The sequence below is a fragment of the Passer domesticus genome, chromosome 3 (genome assembly GCF_036417665.1).
Source record: "Passer domesticus isolate bPasDom1 chromosome 3, bPasDom1.hap1, whole genome shotgun sequence".
Taxonomy (NCBI): domain Eukaryota; kingdom Metazoa; phylum Chordata; class Aves; order Passeriformes; family Passeridae; genus Passer; species Passer domesticus.
In genome coordinates, this window is record NC_087476.1 from 92,411,454 (window position 1) to 92,432,875 (window position 21,422).

Sequence of the window (21,422 nt, forward strand, 5' to 3'; positions counted from 1 at the left end):
TTGCTTAATTGCTTAATTGCAACAAGTAACATCAGACTGTTCCTCACTTCTGCGATTATTTCACAAGCCTAGAAAATCTGGTAGTTGAAGAAAAATTTAGATAATCAAAAGAGAAAAGAGAAAGAACATATACATAGAGAGATAGGCATGGAAAATTTGCACATTTAATCCCATTAATGGCAGACTCATCTAGGAAAGTTAACATACTAGCGCATGATAATCTGGTGGTTATTTCAATATAATTTATTATGTCACTTTTTTTTTTTTTTTTTTTTTTTAATGAGGAATGCAACAATTCAGAGAGAGTGGTAAGAGGCTTCTGAGCTGACGTACTCCTAGGCTTCTGATTCCAGCTCAGATTATGGCATTTTGAGAGCTGTTTGATACAAAGACTTTAGTAATATCAGGCTAATCCCTAGCAATTGGATCCTGAAAGTCAGACTGATTAGCTTTTGAAGTTTTAGAATTTTCAATTTAATTTTTTCCCAGTGTTATATAGAAGTGCCTGTCAAAGGATGAGAAGAGTCAAGAGTCTTACAGGGCCAAGCATCTCTCCTCTGATCTGGGAGGCAGCCCAGACAACTTACCTGGACTAGATGTTTAAGTTGCAGGTGGTTGAAGTGTAGTGGGATGAGTCCTGGCTTTGCAAATCACTCATCTGTGACAGCTCTGCTTGTTCTCATCCTAGGAAATCCCCCTCCCCACTCCCAGGGCTGCAGACCCAGACCAGGGAGAAAGCAGAGCTGTTTCTGGCTCTGCAGCCAGGGTGGGACACAAGCAAGGCTCTTAGTCCTCAGGGGTTTGTGTCTGCTTCTCTTCTCCAAATAATGAACAGTTTAAAGTAACATTTGAAACACAGCAGGGAATGCTTTTTATCCTTTGAAACTATTTCACACGAATCTGTTCCTTGTGTTTCACAGAGGTTTTCCTTTTTTTTTTTTTTTTTTTTTTTTTTTGTACTTTCCTGTCCTCATACCATCTCCATTGACTCCTTCCCTCACATGTGTCTCCTTTCTAATTTTTTCCTTTGATTCCTTTCACTTTTACTCTGAGATTATTTGGAGCTGCGGTAGCGTGTTCTCCTCTGGGCTCTGCAAGTCTCCAGCCTTTAGAACTCCAAGTGGAAAGCACTGCCTGGTTCTGCTGCTAGGAATGCCCTGATGTCTGAGAGAACAATTAAATGCTCTGTTCTTTGAGGGCAGGTGGAGACAGACAGCAGTCCCTGACAGGCAGCCTGTCCTGTGATAGGAGATCATGCAGCTCAGCACTGCCAGGACAAAGTTGAAAAGCAAAGTTGAATGCAATATAATTGCAATGGGAAGAGATGACTAGGGAGGAGATATTTGAAAAAGCAGCACACAATTTACCCAGTCCTGACAAAGAATGAAAAAAAAAATACCAAAAAAAGCAACAAATAAGAATGAGCTGCCAGGAAGCAGCCATTAGGTTCTGAACATGTTCTGAACACTCAGATCAGAAATAATCATCCCATCTACGGTCACAACTGGTTCTTTAGGGAACTTTTTTGTGCTCCATCAGGATCCAGTCTGTTTTATCATGTGAATTTGTTCATTAAAAATACATATGGGAGAGACACATGCTTATTATAGGAAAAGGAAAAATTTTTCTGTGTAATTGAAACCTGAAAAAAAGGAACTATTTTTCAGTGTTGTTTGCAACAGTCCACAACAATTTTCATTTCTCTGTCCTAAAATATTTCTTTTTGTCTAGTGAATTAATGCTTAAGATGCACATATCTATAAAATATCAAGTAGGTAGTCAAGAAGGTAAATTTTTGCAGAAATTTAGCTTAAAAAGCCAATAATATGTTGTTGATATTTGCAGAGAAAAAAAAGAAAAATAGTAATAATATTGGTCCTAGACTAAAAGAGGAGGTGCCAGTCTAATTCATGCTAATCAAACCCAGGATGCACATGAGCATTCTCAGTTTTATTATTCATCAATAGATAAAGTGAATATATATATTTATTTATTATATATTCCATTTTAGAGGAATTTTTAGTAATATTTTTAACAATCATCCTTTCCTCTCTGTATTTAAGCAGCAGTATTATTTCTGTAAAGGTAACACTTCTGTATCTAATTGCTCACATATTTGACATATTTGTAGCAATAGATGTGAAATATTAAGAGCAGTGAAAATAACTATGGGAATTATATATCATCTGAGCTTTCCAGGTAACCCTTGGAGTTACCCTAGAATTTTAGGAAGTGCCCTTCTCTCTACACTGAGGCCACAGTTCAACAGTGACTGCAGGTAGTCTTTAAAATTAGTGTGAGCTTGTGTATCATGGAAACACAAGGACTGGAGTTTACATCTGAAGTTTAACATATTTTTGGGTGCTAATCTGCCCTTCTGAGTAGAACAGGAATGTGTTTTGTATCCGTTGTAATGCACATCCTCATACATTTCAGCTTGGCTTTTGTTTTAAGTTGTAGATATTTGAAAGCCATTGGCTCCCCTGTTGTTTATCAGTTTCTGCACATCTGGGGAAAAATGGCAGTGGAACTTCCATTCGTGTTTCCCTCTTTCCCAGCCCGATTGGCTGTGCAGAGCTGGCTGCACACTAACACGGTGCTGAGCCCCAGTTGTTACTGCCCACGACCACTTTGGGGGAGAGGCAGAGTTTTTCCATCTGTCTGCATGTTAATGCCTTGAAGGGATCACCCTCATTAATTTTGTTATGTGTATATGTGGATGTCCTGAATACTGACAGTGAATTTTGCCAATGAATACAGAGGTCCCCAGTGCTGCTGTTTCATTTCTAGTGACAACCTGCACTCTTCATTCCAAATTCTCCCTGATGCCTGTGTGAGACCAGCTCCCATGGGATTTCCCTGCCCCTGATCAGTCACAGGCTCACAGCAGGGACTAATCTAGGCAGAAAACCACAAGGCAGTTCAAGAACACTTACCTTTTGACATTACATCGTAATTTTATTGACCTTTACAGGATTTAATATTTTTGTATTTTTCTTTATTCATATCCTTTTCAAATAAAAAAGAAATTCTCATTCCCTACTGTGAAATAACTTGCTCAAGATTTTATTCTGAAGTGCAAATCTGTTTACACAATTCATTGGAAAAAATCACTCTTTAAAGAGCCTCATGTTTATCACTGCTCACCAGAAGAGTGTCCTTTCTTTTTTGAAATATCCTTAGATATGAGTTGCTAGGATTCTCCTAGCACTACATGCATGCTTTAGGATAAGCCAGAAGTCTCCTAATTATAGAAACATTATATTAATTTCTTTTTACTAAATCAGTTTTTCTATAAAGAAGTTTTTTGGGTGATGTGGATTCTATTGTAGACGCAATAGAGGTCAACAGAGAAAATGACCATATTGTGAGGAACTAAATTCTTTATACAGAATTGCTATTCTGGGAGTTAATAATTGAAAAAAATTAACAGTTCATTATGGTCTTCAGAATCTTATATGTGATATAAACATAACCTTTGAATAAAATTAATAATATTATTGTTGAACCATTCAATGTCAAGGGGAATATATCTGTTGATAAAAACTTTTCTCACCAATTCTAGGTATGCAGTGTGCCTCTATTTCCCTATACACACGCTCTGTCCCTAACAGAGTGCATGTGCATGCCAATGATCAGACTTGTGTAGGGACAGCTAAAACACTGGTTGGTAAATGAATTTTTTTTTTCAGCATTTGCATTATAAGAAATGTGTGGAAATGTGTGGAAATGTTTGGCTGACTGCGCTATAGCAGTGGATTCTATGTGCTTTCCCTTCATGGGCCAAAAAGCATATTTGCATATAGATCTGCAGTTGAATGACTCAATGCTTGTTTCCTTTCAGTGCTGAAGCAGTTAGAAACCTTCTCACGGTAAGTGCAACTCCATTGGGAATGAGTTAACTGCAACTGCTAAAATTAGAACGTGATCTTTAGCTGTTACCAGCAGACATGGCTTCCTTTTTTTGCTGATAAAATGATTTGAGAGGCATCCCTGTGGCAGCATTATATAGGCAATTTTCTTATCCTTCACTTCATGTTCTGTCTCCAAAAGGCAAAATCTTCCCTTGATTTGTTGAGGTGCTACATAAGGATATCACAATTACTGTGATAATTACCTGGCACCACTCATTTTTATTTGTGCATGTCTCATAGCACACACAAAAAAAGCTGAAAATCCAAAGTTGCATGTTGAGAAAGAGGAGAATGTGTGACAACCAGCTTCTGCAGAATGTTGAGTCCTGCTGTGCTGTCAGTGGTCTGCTTCTCATGCAGAAGTGGGGGAGAGCCATGCTAGTGCTCATCACCCTTCGTGCTCCTGCATGTGCTGCTGGCCCTCTCTGCAGTGCAGCTTTATCTGTGGAAAGCCCAACCTGTACCTTGTACACAACCTGCACACAAACTGAAAACCTGTGGGAGCCAAAGCCCGAGTTAAGAGTTGTGGGGGACCTGCCCCTGCCCCCCCTCTCTCCCACACGTGTTTTAAGCCAGCCGTAGGCAAGGTCATGCACAGTGCTTGAGTTGCAGCACGTTGCCAGGAGAAAAGGGAAAGCTGGAGGAGTAAGGCTTTGGTGCCGGGGGTCTGATACACAGTGCAGAGCTGCAGGTCTACATCCGAGCCAGAATTCCAGTGCTGACTGTTCTGTTCCTTCTTCCTCTTCACGTGCAATTCCTATCACATAAATGTCCATGGGTATGTTTACTCTTTCTTTTCCAGTTGGCCCCAGCTATGCAAAAAAAATTGTGTGCCAAAACAAAAAAAGTATTTTTAACCTTTGTTTTTTGTAAAGTTGAGGCACTTTGATTTGAATTGAGATCCTGGTTTTGAAATATACCACACTTGGATCCTGGCCATATTGTATTTTCATTTCTTACCTACATGGCACCATGGCCTTTAGACTCCAGTCCTGTAACCAGCTGCAAGAAGATGCCTGGCTCCACTCTTGGAGCATCAGCTGCAAGCCTGACAATGTGATGCACCAGCTCTCTAACAAAAAGCCATATCAACCTCTAAGGATGTAATTTTCCATCTCCTTTACTTCTCTTGTATTATATAGTTGTCATGCATCTTGAAAAGCAGGGATTACAGAGTATATCCCTTAGAATTCTCTTTAATTCCTGCTGATAGGATTGCAAATATCTTATTGATTGGCCACATCTGAGTCCAGGTGAACTGACAGCTCTCTCAAGTCACTGTGACAATACTGTGTGTGAAGAATTTGGGGAGGAATTGTCCTTGCTACAGTTTAGGAGCCAGCCTACTTGGTTAACTTCCATTCAAAGCTGTTATATGCTCATGAGAGAGCATAAAGATTTCTGTGAGATGTTATTTTGATCTTATTTCTTGTGGTCTATTCATGAATGCTGTGCACTGTTCACATCTTATAAACTATACTTTTCTGACCCCAGCTGAGGTACTGTGATATGGAATCACAAGCAGCAGCATAGAAACTAGATCATAATCTCTTACCATTCATTTCTCATTGAGCAGCTTTCACGGATCTAAAGACATTTTTTTCTTTCAGTATTTACCTCCATGATTTTTTCCTGTTGGACTCTTTATAATACCTACTAAATCAAAGTAGCACTATTGTGATAATGCAAATGTTTGTTTTTAAAAGCAGGTTCATTCCATGGAACTAAAACAACTCATTTGAAGAATGTGAATATTTTTTAACTTAGGGAATCATGGCTATATACAAGGAAAACATGTCCACAAAAACCCCTCAGAGCTCAGTGTAAATTGTGCCATTGGATAGAGCTGGGAGGTTTGAAAAACACCTACTGTTCTGGGATTTGCTTTATCACTCTTCAGAGCAAATGGAATACAATACATTTCTGGTTTGGAGCTGTAGATTTATCTTCTCACAGTTTAAAATGGAGTTTCAGTGGCACTGCAGTAAGCTACTTGCCCTATTTAAAGCCACATGGCAGTGGAAGGACCTTGCAGTGTTTGGAGCACTTGCCTAGGACCTGAAGAATCATGATCCAGTTCCCTTCTTCCTCACAGATCTCCCATGACATGTCAATCAAGTCTTTTAAGTCTATATCTCCAAGCATTTATATATCTAACTCCTCAGACACAAAATTAAGAAGGTGCCTAAGAGCTTGCTTGAAGATTTGGAGGCCTGAAGGATCAGATGAAGCCTTCTCGTTCTTCCAGAGCACTGCTCCGCACGGAGCGGATCAGAAGCCTTAGAGGGGATCTTCTTTCAGAGAAAACTCTTTACCTTTATTGGTAACGAAATCTCATGGAAATTCCACCCACAGGAGCCCAGAAGCTGTTGACTGAAACGATGATTTGTTAGTTGCAAAGCTGTCTGCACTGATTAGCAGGTGAAAATTAATTAGCACACAGCTTTGGTGATGACCGCAGGGAGGCTGAGGCTAGGAACAGATGGCTGTAAATGACCTAGTTACTGCTGCCTGAAGAGTCACACCTTTGGCTCTTGTGAAATGATCCTGCCCTGTTGTGAGCAGAAATTCAAATATGCTGCCTCTCCAGGGGCGCTTAGATACTAAAGTTTGCTTTGTAATTGCATCTCAGGTCAGAACTTGAATGTGGTTAATTCACATGGCTCAGCTAAAAAACAAAGACACGTTTAGGAGGGTCACTCAGCCACTTGCAATCATCTCCACTGCCGTTGATAATTGTTCTCTCACATTCATACAGCTGGTGCAAAAACAGCCAGAAAATGTTATATTTTGGAAGGGAAATATGTTTTCCAAAATTGTAAATTTTTTAAATAAAATTTTGTTGCCTTGGGAAACTTGGGAAGGAAAGAAAACCTCAACAACTTAGATGAAATACAGGGATGATAAACACATTAAGGATTGTCTTAAACATAGATGTTGCTGGAAAAGCTCCTATATAAGCACTTGACTTTTCCAAAAACCTAGTTTTCTTTACTGGACCTTCCAGGCCCAATTCAGCAAACAACTTAAATCCATTCCTGAGGTCAGCCCATCAGCTAGAGTGCATCACCAATATGCCCTATATGATGCTGATGTTAGATTGGGATGCCATGCAGTTCTTTTAACCTGTTTCCTTATGGTTCTTGACAAATTTAGAGTTTCCTGCAGTATGGTTAGGCATTTCAAAAGGGTTTTTTTTTCAGAAGCTGTTTTTTTGTGTTTGCACAGAGGATTTGGTGTAGCTGAACCCAAGCCTCTTTATCAAATGTTTTAACTGAAAGTCTTAGGGCTTAGCTTTTTGTTAGCTTGCTGCTTAGCTTTTTCCTAAATCCACATACCCAGTGGGAATGTGTCATCTTGTAATATTTGGCTGTTTTCTATTGTGGGAGTTAAAACCAATTTGGTTTTGAACAAGAAGAAATTTTTCTATAAATAAGCATCTTTGTATGGGATGTCAAAACCCTGGGAAACAATCAAAGCAAAATAAAAATGCAAACTTGTCAGACCAACATATTTAATATCAAAGAAAATATAGAGACAACATTAATTATACAGCTGTTACCTGTAGTGAGGCTAGAGTAACATCAGCTTAGGGCTAAAATTAGTCCACTCTCTCCATTCCTATGCATAAACCATAGTAGTTTCTCACATTAGATTTTAGATATTGATGATTGTAATCCTCAAATACTGTTCGATATCACTGTTCAGAGATATTTTTCACTTTTTATTATTTCTGTGCTATGTGAGCAATAACTCATGGAAGCTGGACACAGAGTTAAGAATTATTTCATCTGAAGGCAGAGAAATACTTAGCAATAATGTACATGTAGGCAGGGATACTGTAAGTCCTGTGGTGAACACATTGTTGCTAAAGTTAAACAGCAAAAAAGATTATAAAATTGTACTGTGGTGAATATGTTCAAAAATATGGTGTCAGTGATCCTCACAGTCTTAAAATTCACGCAGAACTACCCGCTAAATTTAATTTCTAAGTTGTCCTTTATTAGAGTCTTCATTTCAAATAACAGAGTATTTAATTCTGAATTAGTCCATATTTCATTGTATGTATTTAATCACTCATTCTCAATACTTTCCCTGATAATTTGGGATTTTTTTGAACTCATGACCCTCTGGCATAAATGTAGGTAAGGCTGTGGAAAAACAAGTGTTAGTTGGTCTCTTTTTGTGGAAAAAGCTTGCATAAGTAACTACATAGGCATTTTAAATATAAAATAGCACGGAGAACATATTGACTGTGACTGTGAAAGTCAATCACAGAGATAACTAACAGCTCTTGTAAAAACATCTAAGGAGACTTGACTGGCTGTTTTTGTAACTTGTGCTATGAGTAGAGCCTAAAACATTTACTTGACAAAATACTATTCAACTGTTTTTCTTGTGAAGAAAATACAGATCCGAACTTTAAAATTCCAAGGTTGCCTCTTGTTTGATGTGAGACACCAGACAAGTAATTTAATTCAGCCTTTCTCTAGCTCCACCATTTTGTCTGTAAGCTTGATATTGGTGTACACCTACTCTTTAGGATGCTGTGCGGTTTTTAATTAGCCAGTCCAACAAGAACTATGAGATATTGATGTGAAAAGTGCTGGCCATAAATATGGAGAGCAGGATGAGTGGCAGAAAATGAACTTTAATAGACCTTTGGTCACATAAATATTTTTTAAACATTTAAAAAAATCTTCAGCCCTTGACATGAAAATGACCTTAGAAATTAGCATCAAATCATTCTGTAGCAAAGCTTTCCTCTGTTGATGCCACACTACGACTTTCTAATCCATATTCTGCACTGGAGCTTCTGTGTGTAGAAAACTGCTGATTATGCAAGAGGTTGATGGTGTGAAGCAATGCTCCAGGGGATGGGCTTGTGAGGGAACTTTGGCTCTCCAACTGTTTCTGGTAAGACTGAATAATTTTTATTTTTCAGCCCTTGCTTAATAGCAAGTATCCAGCAAGAACTCCTCCAAATATCCCCTAGTGGTACATATGTTATTCCAGGAAAAGTATATGCATAATTGATAAAATGGAAGCATATTGTCAATCTTTTTGAGCCTCAGGTAATATTATAACCTGTAGTATTGTAAAGCACAGTGTTCAGGCCAAAAACCTTATTAAATAAGAAAGGTAAGAAAAGAAAGACAAAAAAATACTAATAATATTGTAGAGGTATAGTATATTTTTTTTTTTTTCCTTATGAAAAATATAAGGAGTTTTCTATTCTCTTGGACTTAAATAAGCATATTTAGTTGACACAATATTTTTGAAAGTTTTCAATGCAGTATTTAATGTTGCTGGGGAAATGGCACTTAATGCTTGTAGCTCAAGGCCAGAAACAGAAGTTGTATGTTCTGTACCTTTTTGTCATCTTAGATTCTGGGATAATGCTGGAATTTTGAATTAATATGTAAGGTGTTTGGGGAGTAGTTGAAAACAACATTGTGTTTCACTGTTAGCCAGCTTGTTCTGATGCACCTTCTCTTTAGTTTCTTGCTTGTCTCAGGAAAAATTATTTGCTGCCAGGTGGGTAATTTTTTCATCTCATAGCAGGTGATGTTTAATCAATATACAGAAGGGCCATCCTGCTGCAGAATAAATAGATGGTTTTGAAAATTCCTTTTGGTAGAGTAGGAATTCATCTTCACCTGCTGATATAGTTAGGAAGAATAAAGGACTTGCCTTGAAATCTGCTGGTGCTTGTGCCTGTGAGCTGTGGAAGGATTTCTCACTCCCTGGATTCCCAGAGTGCTGGTGTATTGACACATCTGCAGTGATCTTGTGTGTTCCTTCCCAGGGAGGAGAGGTTAAGCAACCATTTATTGGATAAAGCAGACTTCCTGCCTTGCAGGCTCTGCAGGGTAAGGTAACTAAGGGGAGGCTAATGAATTTCAGATAAAGTGGAGAGCAGCTGTCCTGTAGCTGAGGTACAAGCCTGAGCCATTGTTTTGTTTGAAGGAGTCTGAATAATTTACTTTTTTACCCATTCCATCAAGCTTCCTGTGCTAGGACTTAGTAGTTCTATTGCACTCTACAAAGTTGGATACTGGTGAGATGCCATGAATTCAAAGACAGGCTTTTCTCCCATCCATGAGGGAAGGAGTGTTTGAGAAACACGGCTCCGCCATCGTTACTGCTGTGTGGGAGGTGCTGTCCCTGCTGAGCTCACAAAGCTCCACCCAAAGCACAGGGCAAGTCCATGCTCACTCTGTGGTGTCCATCATTCCTACCAACTAGATCATGGGGTTTTCTAACTCTTTCTGCCCCTGGTAGGGCCTCTGTGCTTCTGAGTTTTGTGAGAAGTCAGCCTTGCACCCAAACTGATTTGTCATATTTGTTGTGTCAATAGTAGGTAACCTTAGCCTCTTGGTGGTAAATACCAAGGTCACAGATGAACTGTGAGGACAGTCTCACTGCTGATTGTTGGCATCGAGATTTATTCATCATGTGATGACCAGTGTATGACATCATCTCTTCATAATGTTTCTTAGGGGCTAGAAGTTTTTTCAATTCCAGCATTCAACTGAAAAATGAGTAGTGGTGCTGAGAGTAGGACTTTGTTCCATGAATTTTTTCTCTCCTAAAGCACTTTAGAATACTAATGAAATATTTTCAGGGAAAATGAAAATGTGGAAAAATCTATTGAACTAGTTGATTGTTCCAAAAGTCATGACAGTTGCTATCAATTAAACTGTATAGAAATAATTTCAACAGTAAATATTTCAATAATAGATTGACCTGTTTTTCTAGGCACTCTGGAAATGCACATAAGGAGATTGTATCTGCTCCAAGGTGATTTTGATTCAGATCAGCAGCAGGTAGAAAGAGACAGAGGTGGCTTGTGCTGTACAGTAGGTCAGGCATGACACAGTCATAGAAGTCTGTCCTTTAAACCCTTGACCTGGGATTTTTCCTCCCAATAAAGAAAATGCTTTAACCCCATTATTGATGGCCTTCTATATATACATAGTAGCTATCAGCTGATGCTTTGAAACACAAAACATCAGAGAAGCCCTCAAGGTGATGCAGTGCTTGAAAAAATGTGTTATCTTAAGCTGCTTAGGAAGATCTGACACAGTAATTTTTAACTGATGTCTCTAAAAGTTATTGTTCATAGAGAACAGTCTTGCTCCATAAATATTGATAAAATATTGGAAAGATAAACACTAGCAAAGGAAAACATTTCCTTGCTAGGAGGAGAAAAATAAGATAAGCTCTTAAAACATTTAAATAATGTTGGTGTTTCTAAAGCAGCACCTCTTTAATCTCATAAAGGTTATATCAGTCTATCTGCCATCTGCATGTGTTTTATAATGCAGCTATGTGGCTCATGGCAACAGCTTTTCAATAGTCCCATGCTCATTAAAGCCTTCCATTTTGTTTTTATAAATTAACATTTCCTAAGGCCCTTATTTTTAAAAGGTGTATCAGTGTCAACCCATTTCTGCCTTCCAAAAATATTTTTAATTAGTTTCTATCATGTTTAGGTTCAATTAAGATTTTAATGCAATATGGGAAAGCTTCATCCTGAAAGTGTGAGGGGGAAAACCAAGTCTAAAGCAGCAAGCCAAAGAGTTAAATAAAATACTTCTCATTTGCATACAGGTAGAAATGTAGGAAGTGCTGTGAATTCTTCAGTCAGTAACATATCAGGTTTCTAAGGATCTGTGCCTACAGCTTCATCCCAGTTAAATTCTCTTTCAGCAAGTAGCACTGCACACATTTTGGCCTTTCACTATGTTTAAAACCTGTTGAAATTAATGAAAAACCTACCAGCTTTCTAAGATAATACCCCCTCATGTAATTTAATTCAGTGAATAGTTAAAATATACCTCTGGATAAAAGAAGCCCTTAGAGAAATAAGTGATTATTTAATCTAATAACCACCAAGAAATTATGGTTATTCCTTTAAACAGTTGTTTTTTTCTAAGTGGTTTTGAATTTTCACTGAAAATTTACATTGCACAAAATTTATATTGCCCTGGAACACCAGCAACTTCACAAACATTTCTCTAGAATATGTTTTTTTCTTATTTTTTTAGCCTTGTTTTCTTTCTGAATGGCTCTGTGGTTAGACTGATTGCAAGTTTCACACATAATTTGTGCCAGAACACAAAATTCTGCCAGTGCTGGCAGTATTTATGCATCTAGCACATTTATATTGCTGTTTACACTTGGAAAGTCATAGCAGAATACTTCACCCCAATGGAGAGATTATAGGGAATTTCAACTAATATTGTGCAGGAAATCAGTTTTCTTATGCCTGCTGCTGACCTGGGGGTGTTCCTTATGCTACCAGCAATTGGATAACAATACATTTCCACAGCGCCAATTCTTACATATGAGAATGTTGCTCAAATGGCATCAGTCTAAGAAAGACTGAGGCAAAAATATCAAACTAATTTAGGGAGAGTGAGGAAAACAAAACTGTGTTCCTGAGCTTCAGACTCTGTAGTCAGGTTTGTATTAGGTTATTAGCATATTTTTAGCAGAAACAGAGCACCAAAAGCAATTCTGGACCTTGGTATTTAAGCAGAGTCATGGACATCTCACAAGTGCATGTATGTTGAAGGCAATTCCTCTTCCTAGGAAAAGGTTTCTTTCAAAACAAGGTTTGTCATCTGCTGAAATACCAGTGGGCATTTGCATGCAATTAATTTCTTTCACTGTAGAAACTTCTTGTGTAACTTGTATTTATTTAATAAAGCTTCTTAAGTACTAATGGTACAGCTGATAAGACCCAAGTCAGTGTAGCCATCACAACTCTGAGCCCAGTGCAGAGGAGGCAAGAGGGATGCACAACAGCTTATATATAGCACAGTAAGACTATATCAACAAACTTAAAACAGGCAATGCCTTCCAGTCCTACTAGAGAAGGCTTGAAAACAAATTCTTGACTGATGCCAGTTGGAGGCTTCTCTTCTATTCAAGTTTAAAAATTGATGCTGTTTTAGTGTGTGGCAGAATTAGAGAAGGGAACTTTGAGTCAGCTTTTGCAAATGTGAAATTTTGCTCCCATTTATCCTACTCCTGAGAAATCTGGACAGAATAGATTATATAGGATTGTGCTTCACTTCAGCAGATGGTGAGTTACATGGAACACACTTGGATCCTGAGAAAGGGTTGGTTAATTATAATGACTTGCCCGATTAAATTTAAGCATGCCATAAATGCCCTAACTATTATTTCTACCCATGAGGTTCCAGTCTGTGCATGAAACTTGAACAGAGACATTAAGTCTTCATCTAGACTCATCTACATTTCCATATTTCCCTGACTATGTGCCAAGGGTCTTGTGTACCTTTATCTGCAGTTACAAATTAAAGTGTCATGCACATATAAAAAATTTGTGTTATTCCTACATTACACAAGTGCATCACATTTGACTTAAAAATGAGCACAGTGGGCTTTATACACTGATGCCCTATTAAATATTATTTCATTCTCATACCTTTTGTCTCAAGACGGCTGGAAATTCATAACGGAGGCTTTAAAATACTTCTGAATTTGCATTTCAAGCCTGTAATGCATCATGCTTCAAGAACTAGTACAAAAGTCAAAGAAAAGAAAACAGGGAAAATGGCAATTAATCTATCCTAACAACTGCAAAGGATGTTACCAACAATACAGATATTAAAGGCATTTATTGCCATTGCCAGATAAAAGCTTTATGTAATTAAAACATATGGCTGGTATTAAATGAAAGAGGGACAGGAAATTGAGCATTAAAATTGACCCTGCCCTTAGTTCAGTGTATCTTTGGGGGAGGGCAAAGTGCTATGACTGAAAGGGTGACAACAATTTTATCTTTGAATATCCTGTCTTTTGTCAGCTATTATTGCAACCTGCATGTTTAAGAGTTAAAAAGACTCCAAAGAATTATGAAACCTGATGAATGCCTCTCAAAAAGCTAGACTGTATTTAGATGTTAAATTCTTCAGTGTAAAGAATCCAGTCCCTCCATCTTCTATAACTTTTGCAGGAAAAAGAACAGTTTTGGCTTTTAGAGAAATGATTGTTTAAATATAACATGTAATGTAGTCAGTGGAAATTTCCATTCTTCCAGTTTTATTTCTGAAAGGCTGTATCCCAGAAAGCTAATTTCTGGAAGCATTTTCACAATCCTGTTTAAGCAGAAGTGCTGGATTACCTTTTAAGAGTGTCTGCCAGATCAGCTTTTTCTGACAGAGTATATAGAGCTAGTTTCATTTATACTCAGTGAGGAGTTGACTTTGTTTGTGGCTTGCTTGATATAATAATGTGATGATCTTTTTGTTCTGCCTTTCTTTGTGTTGGTGTTCTTTGTGCTGGTGTGTGGACCAGTGTTTAATGGGAATAACTGTATCTTTTACTTTGCTGTCCATACAAAATAATGACAAATTGTAATCTCAAATCCCTAATTGTCCTTACATGTAGTGTCAGCTGCAAATTACTTTCATAAGCAGGAACCTCTAGGCAGTTTATAAAGTTGCCTTATTAAAAATTCAGAAGGGTAAACAATGATCTGATATTATTTGAACCTTGGTCTTCTCAAATGATTAATGACCACGTTCCTTCTGTAAATAAATAGAAAATTTTGAAAAACAATATATCAAAAAGAATTCAGTTCTGTAAGGTTTTGTGGAGATGATCCCCATTAGTAATAGGTGTGGGTAATGGCTATTGTCTATTCACATGAATTTATAAAGCCTGGCTGTCTCATTAATTTAGATAGACACATTTCTGCCAGTCTGAGATTACACTGCTATGGTCTTACAATTCTGGAATGTATGCAGTATCTTTGCAATCAATTTAATATTTTTTTTGGCCTAATTTAGAGATGATCATATAAAGTGAATAGTCAAGCAATGAATTTTTTTTCCTCAGTGGAATTATGTGAAAAGCTGAAATGGAACTTTCTGGTGATTCCTTTTCTTTTCTTCTGTTGTGCTTATTACTGAATAGTGCTAAACCCTAATTTGGTATTCCAGGACATGAAGACATCCTTCTTTCAAAAGGGAATACATCTCTGAACCTTTAAAATATATTAACCAAAATAGATGTATTTTTCAGGCTCCCTTTAACCTCTAATAGCAGAGTATTTTCTTCTGCTTTTTGCATGTTTGTTTGGTTTTTTTTTCCCTTATGTTCTCTTCTGTGGCTCAGTTAGTTAATGTAGAAGCTTACATCGTTGGGGAGCACTCAACCTGTAACTAACTAGTAACAAACTAGTGTTTGAAATTTAATATGCAAATTGCTATTTTAGAGTTCAACAGGATTTATTTACAGCTGATTGTGTATTTTCAATATCACGTGCCGCCATTTTTCAGTTTCAGAGGTAACAGCCCTCTTAGATGAAAGGGAAAAACCACTCCTTGAGTTACCATCTCAGAACCTTGATGCAGGTAGGCACCTCATCACCCTGCAGTTTGTAGGTCACATTTTCAAGTCAAAAAGTCTGAATTACAAAGCCTGGTCTCATTAAGTATTAGAGGCCCCAGTTTGCTTTAATTAATTTCCATGCTCAAAATCCTTATAATTTATAAAAGTACCCAAATGAAGGCTGGGATTCTTAAGTAAATTCAGAAAATAGGTCAGTTTCCAGCAGTATCTAATGTTCAGGTCTCTGCCAATGAAGATGGTTCTTGGCATACTCTGTGTGTGCCTTTTCTGTGTTTTCTGATATCATACCCTGGATACCCTCAGCATTGTGGTTATCGATTTATAATAGTAAAGAGACAGACCAGTTGAAACATAGCAAGTATTTATGCTTCAAAATTACCTATCCTTGGATATTTAGGATTACAATACAAACAACATGGCCACCTGGAGTTAATATGTTTCATTTATCAGCTGAAAGTCAAAAATGAAAGTCAGTATACTGCACCTGAATGGCCCTAGTAAAAATGCCTGGAGCTCTGGGTCATGTATTATCTGCAGAAGTGGTGCAGTGTAAATAACAACAGTTGCTCCCACTTTTACAGAGGTAGCATGTTCATTGGCTGCTAACACAGTCCTTTCTTCTGTGGTCCTTCATTCCAGTATTGATATCACATATGAGGATTCACTACCTGGGCATTCTGGCCCCAGATTTCATGTAATTAAATATTATTATTATTCAAGTATTATCTAACACCAATTCACTTTTCGATGAACCATTATCAGACAACTCTGAATCATCAGTTGCTGGACAGGGCTGACTCTTGTTGCCTGCAAGTCTCTTTTCCATGAACTAGCCTTCCTGCTCTGGTAAGAGTATTTGTTATGTTTGTTATTGGTCTTGTGCAGTCTTCTGTTAAAGACTGAGATTTATCTCTTCTGTTATCTCTCTTTTCCTTCCCTCCTTTCTTCCTTCCCTCCTTACAGAAAAATCCGTAAGAAGTTCACCAGATCACAGCTGAAAAGAGCTTCCAGAACACCTTGTTCTCCGATCATTGCAAAGACAAAGTCTCTCATGAACAATAGGCAGGCCCAAACAGAGCCAGGATCCATCATACACTGAAGATATAACAACATCAGCACCATAATAATGTCAAAATCATGTTTCATTGTGAATGCAGACATAACAGGACTTACCACATCTCTGAGACAGAAACGTGTGGACGTATTGTGGCCGGGTTCCGTGTTCTGGGCAGGATCCAACAGCAGCCCTTCTCTTCCCTCATCTCTGCAAGGGCTACTTCTGGTTTTCTGTACAGGCCTATCCCGGATTCCCTCCGTTCCCAGACAACAGTGTTGGCTGGTCAAGGAGGGGCTGTTTGCACTGGTCCCTCTGAATTGATGCAGAGTCCACCCATCAGATTTGTCTATGCCTTCTAGTGGCTCAGCAAAAATATGCAGCTTTCAAAACTATTGCAGTGTCTCTAAAATGGGATTTAGCCTTGAGGTGTTGCATTTTCAAACAGAACTGCAAACTTGGATTGTTCATATTTTTCAGTATTGGCTTGAGTCTCCTTGTGTTTGATTTTCTATACTGAATGTCCACAAGGACAGGTATTGTTTTGCAGTTCTGAAACTTAGACTGAATTAGGAAATGCCCATAATTAGTGTCCAGTTTTGAAAATGTTGGCCATATTAGCTTAGTTTAAAATCCTGGAAAGTATTATGTGTGACAGTAAATATCCAGCCGGACTAGTTGCATGTGTAGGAACTGGTCCCATTGCCTCTGTATTTGAAAGCATCTGCCTATTTCTTGGGGTATTTTTTGCATTTCTTGAAGCCTATTCTGAATAGTGAAAACCAGCAGAACACCATTCCCAGAAGACATGAAGAAACAGATTATTTCCTATTAGTAATGTCTCTCCACAAAATAATTTCTACATTTTTATATGTCTGGATAAAGAGGTCTTGCAGAATGCTTTGAATTCATAAATGTAAGGCTACAGGTGGATACTTACCATGGAGAGATGATGTGCCTTTTGAAACTACTTGTAGGAAACTGTCAGTCTCCCTGGAGGTGGGAATGGCAACAGAGGCAGGTCTTTTATTTCTACTCAGGTACTTAAAGGTGAACAATCTCTGCCCTACTTTGAAATCCAGAGAAATCCAGTGTGGAGCACTGCTGTGTGAACCTAGTTGGGATATATCAATCAACTGAGGCAAGTTGTCCTTCAATAGCTTTGGATTCCATATGGCTTTTAAAGATATGGTCAGATGCTGTACACGTCATAGCAAACTGAGACAAGATCCAAGACTTTTTTTTTTTTTTTCTCTCTGTTTATTATGTAGCTCTATCAGCATAGTACAGGTGTGAGGTTTTCATCCAGTTGTGGACATGCACCCAGCTTTGTGGTTAGAAAGACAAGGATGTAAGTGACATCTCATTCTTCTGGGTGATCCTCCGAAAAGGATTTCTCCCCACACATTTTATTGTTTCAGTCTAAAAGAGCATCTGTGATCTCAGCCTAAAACTAGCCATACTCTTCATGTAGAATTTTGAGCTCCTAAGACAGTGACCCAGGTGCTTCTTCAAAGAAGAAAGCACTCTGACTTCTTGAAGGGACTTGCTGACAATTTTCCATAATGATGGATCCAGGTCTTGTCCACTGTCCTTCACCAGCAAGAAAAGTGTGGATACGAAGAAAGGTTGATGACAAGAAGTGCTTGCTCCTAGTGCCCTGAACGTTTTAGTGAATGTCATTGATTCAGACTCAGTTGGAGAAGACCTGGAATACATCTACCTGCAATACTTTACAGTAGCCACTGAAATGTGCAGCTCTAGCAGTCTTCTAGGCACTGGATCTGCATTTTCCTCTAAACAGGAGGGCTTTTTATCAGATAGCTAAGTGGAGACAACCTACTCTTATTAGTAAGAATTGCCTTTATTAACTGCAACATATGGAAACACCTTCTGTAAAATAGCTTCCTCACCCATTAGAATAAAGACAACATGATTATTCAGCAATCTGTTTGACTGAAAGTATGAAAAACATGAACATAACGAGCTTTGTCTCCCTCAGACATCAGTGAAATCACACACAGCAGACTCATTTTCAAAGTGCTGTTAGCTGTAAGGTGGTAGATTTTTTTACCCTGCCTTATTAAGCTTGTACTCAAATGATTTCTTTTAGTCAGTGTGCTCCAGTGTCTAGACAGTATTTTGTAGAATCTCTGTGTGTTCCTGCTTTTGACAAAAGTATTAGTATCTGTAATAGTCCAATGTGAAGTCATTTTTCTTCTTTCCTTCTGAGGAGAGAGAGACTGGTAACACAGCTCCCTGTCAGCAGCCAGCTGCCTGATACCATTATCTTTTGCATCAAATAGCCAAGGTAAGGAAGAATTCTTTGCAATCTCAAGCTGAGATGCTTCCTCTGGATACGCTGGAAATAATGCTCCACCTCTGCCCAGCAGAGCCCTTCCCCAGGTTGCAACAGCCTGGCCTTGGGGTGGATAAGGCATGGAGGAGACTGATAGCTGGAAGAACTTCTGCTCTGTCCTTCAGCTGTCCTGCATGCAGCTGCAGGGAGACATCCTCTCTCCTATGGTGCACAGAGAAACTGCACACCATGCATTGCACCTTAGTTTTTACCTGCTCTCTCTTCATTTTCATCTGTCCCTCAAGATGTTCTCTAGAGTGGATGCAGGATTTACATGTGAATTTTGACTGAGAGTGTGGATGGAAGATTTGCTTAAGTTGTATTCCTCCTGCTGGGTTTGGGCATGATGACTTAAATTTTTGTAGAAATTGTGAAACTCCTCATCACAATATCATGCAATTCCCTGCTTTCTGTTGAGTTAAAATATTTTTCACTGGCTGTGAGCAAAGATGACACATTCCTCTGTAAATTGAAACAGTTATATCCACAACAAATCAGAGCTCTCTACTTCTTTATCAATCTTCCCAAGTTACTTATTTTAAAACCAGCCAACATATATCAGTCATCAACAATGACACTGAGTATAAACATGAACCTTGTAAGCAAGGACAAGAAGTTTGGCACTTACCATGATATGGGAGAATCAAGGCAGCAACGGCACTGCATTTACAATGTGATTTATTTTTCTGTTAGCTAAATAAGATATCCTTCTGAAAATTTGCCTCTCCACTTACAAATATGCGGCTAAAAAAACATGTAAAATGCACAATCTCTTTGTGTTCAGAGGCCTCATGCAGAAAGTAGGAGGATTGTTTCAACGTTTAAAATGTCTGTGTTGCCATTTTCAGCTAGTTATCTGCTCTGCTTTCTTGAAATATTGTGTATACTGCTTTCAGATTATTTTTTAAAGGCCCCGACTTAGTGGTGGAGGTTTTGATTCTGGAGGATGGTAAACAATGTTTTGAAATACTTGAGATTGCCTGAAATGTGTTGGTCATATGAAAACATCTTTAAAATCAGTGTTTTGATTAAAGGCAAATATAGCCTATATATAGTTTCTGCAGTCCAAACCTTGCAACATATTACAAAAAATTGGGTATGGGAATGGAAATGTAGAACAAACAAGGAGTAGAGATGGTGAAATGGAGCCTGCACTTACATAATGTGCACTTTTTTAGTAATCTAAAGTAAGATTTATTTTTTTTAATAAATATAATTTCAACAGAGATACTTTCCTAATTATGAAGGCTTAAATAAAATGGAATGGCTGCACAGTAGTTTCTGATATAGTCACAGTATACCATGCCACAGCCTTTTGCAGAGAACAATTATAGTCCTTCAGAAATACTATATTACTAGACACAGTGTCTTTATGTATATGTACTGCTATGGAAATGGAATTGTTAGAATCCTTTGGAAACTCCAGCAAAATAATATTCATTTTTAATTTTCTTTTGATGCTTCTTTATATAAACCTGTGTCTTCATAAGCCAGAGGGGCTGTCAAAAGATCTGAGTTTATATAACTGCATAGTGGATTTTTTTGGAGTAAGTCAGTACTTTTTTATTCAAATGTTGCATGTTGAGGGAGGAAACCTAATTTTGGAATACATGGGTTTTGGATAAGAGTTTTGAGGCCGTACTATATAATGATCAACAAATTTGCAGAATATGCTCCTGTTGTTCATAAAGATTTAACAGTTGGTATTGAAATACTGTATTGATTAAATAAAAAAAAAGGAGGAAAAATTAAAGAGTTGTCTTGGAATATTTCTGCTGTTTAGACTAAAAGTGAATTTCTCAATGGAATGGTAAAACTGGGAAGCTCACTGTTGGGTGTTTGAGAATGTGCAACACCTTAGAATGAAACAGTACTATTTGATTTGCATTAAAGTGTCTTTGTGTACAAACTCTGTGACTCTTGGCCCTTTTTGCAGGAAACGAAATTTCTACATTGGTACTGTCATCCTGTTTTACAGTAGGCTGTTGAATAGTCAAAAGACTGAAGATTGAACTACATGAGAGTTTAAACTACAAGTAGATTACAAAGGGATGAGGAGAGAAGACAGAAGTTGGGGAAAGTGAGACATGAGGTGTTGGTCCTTACACTGGAACACCAGAAGGTTGCTTAGGGTTGAACTGCAATCTAGGCAAGAGGACTCCTAGTCCACAAAAGCAACTAGAAGCTACAGTGCACTGGAGTCTCCAGGGAACTGGCCCATCTAAACTTCTCAGATTGGTATTGGTGGTATCAAAAAACTTTGTATCTTCATTTGGTAGCAGCTGGAACTGGTGGTTTCTGTGTGAATATGGAACATTATATGAATCCTCTTCTTTAATGACATCTAAGCTAATTTCTGCAAATTAATTGGATTTTTTTTTCAGAGGAGAATCATATAAGGGTCTTCTGAACAAAAGTAAGAACTGCTGCACACAGGTTTGTTCAAGGCAACTGTTTCTATCCCCTAATTCCCCAGTTTGTCTTGGGGAATGCTGGATGCTTGGTCCACAGGGGTAAATATTTCAAATGTGTGTTTTAGAATGGATTATCTTTTCCACCTCCTCCCCCAAAGATGCCTGTGTAGATCCAAGTAGAAGAGCTCAAGTTCTTCTGTGGTGTTTGGATTTAATTGGCAAGATGAGTTGTATTTACTAGTCCTTCTGGGTGTGAAGCATTGATATCATGGAAGGGATAATCTCTG

The 21,422-nt window shown here is 38.1% G+C and overlaps 1 protein-coding gene across 10 annotated transcripts in view; it reads left to right on the top strand.

Moving 5' to 3' along the window:
- Positions 1 to 21,422, top strand: part of MTA3 (metastasis associated 1 family member 3) — a 300,754-nt gene that overhangs the window by 195,392 nt on the left and 83,940 nt on the right. For 8 of the 10 annotated variants that reach the window (XM_064414387.1, XM_064414386.1, XM_064414383.1 and 5 more), the window contains one exon: positions 16,272 to 20,630. In XM_064414387.1, coding sequence (XP_064270457.1) covers positions 16,272 to 16,407 — 136 coding nt within the window. In that variant the 3' untranslated portion in view covers positions 16,408 to 20,630. Of the gene's footprint in view, positions 1 to 3,844; positions 3,873 to 16,271; positions 20,631 to 21,422 lie in introns of those variants that run through there. The other 2 variants (XR_010359201.1, XM_064414385.1) reach the window with 2 other exon arrangements.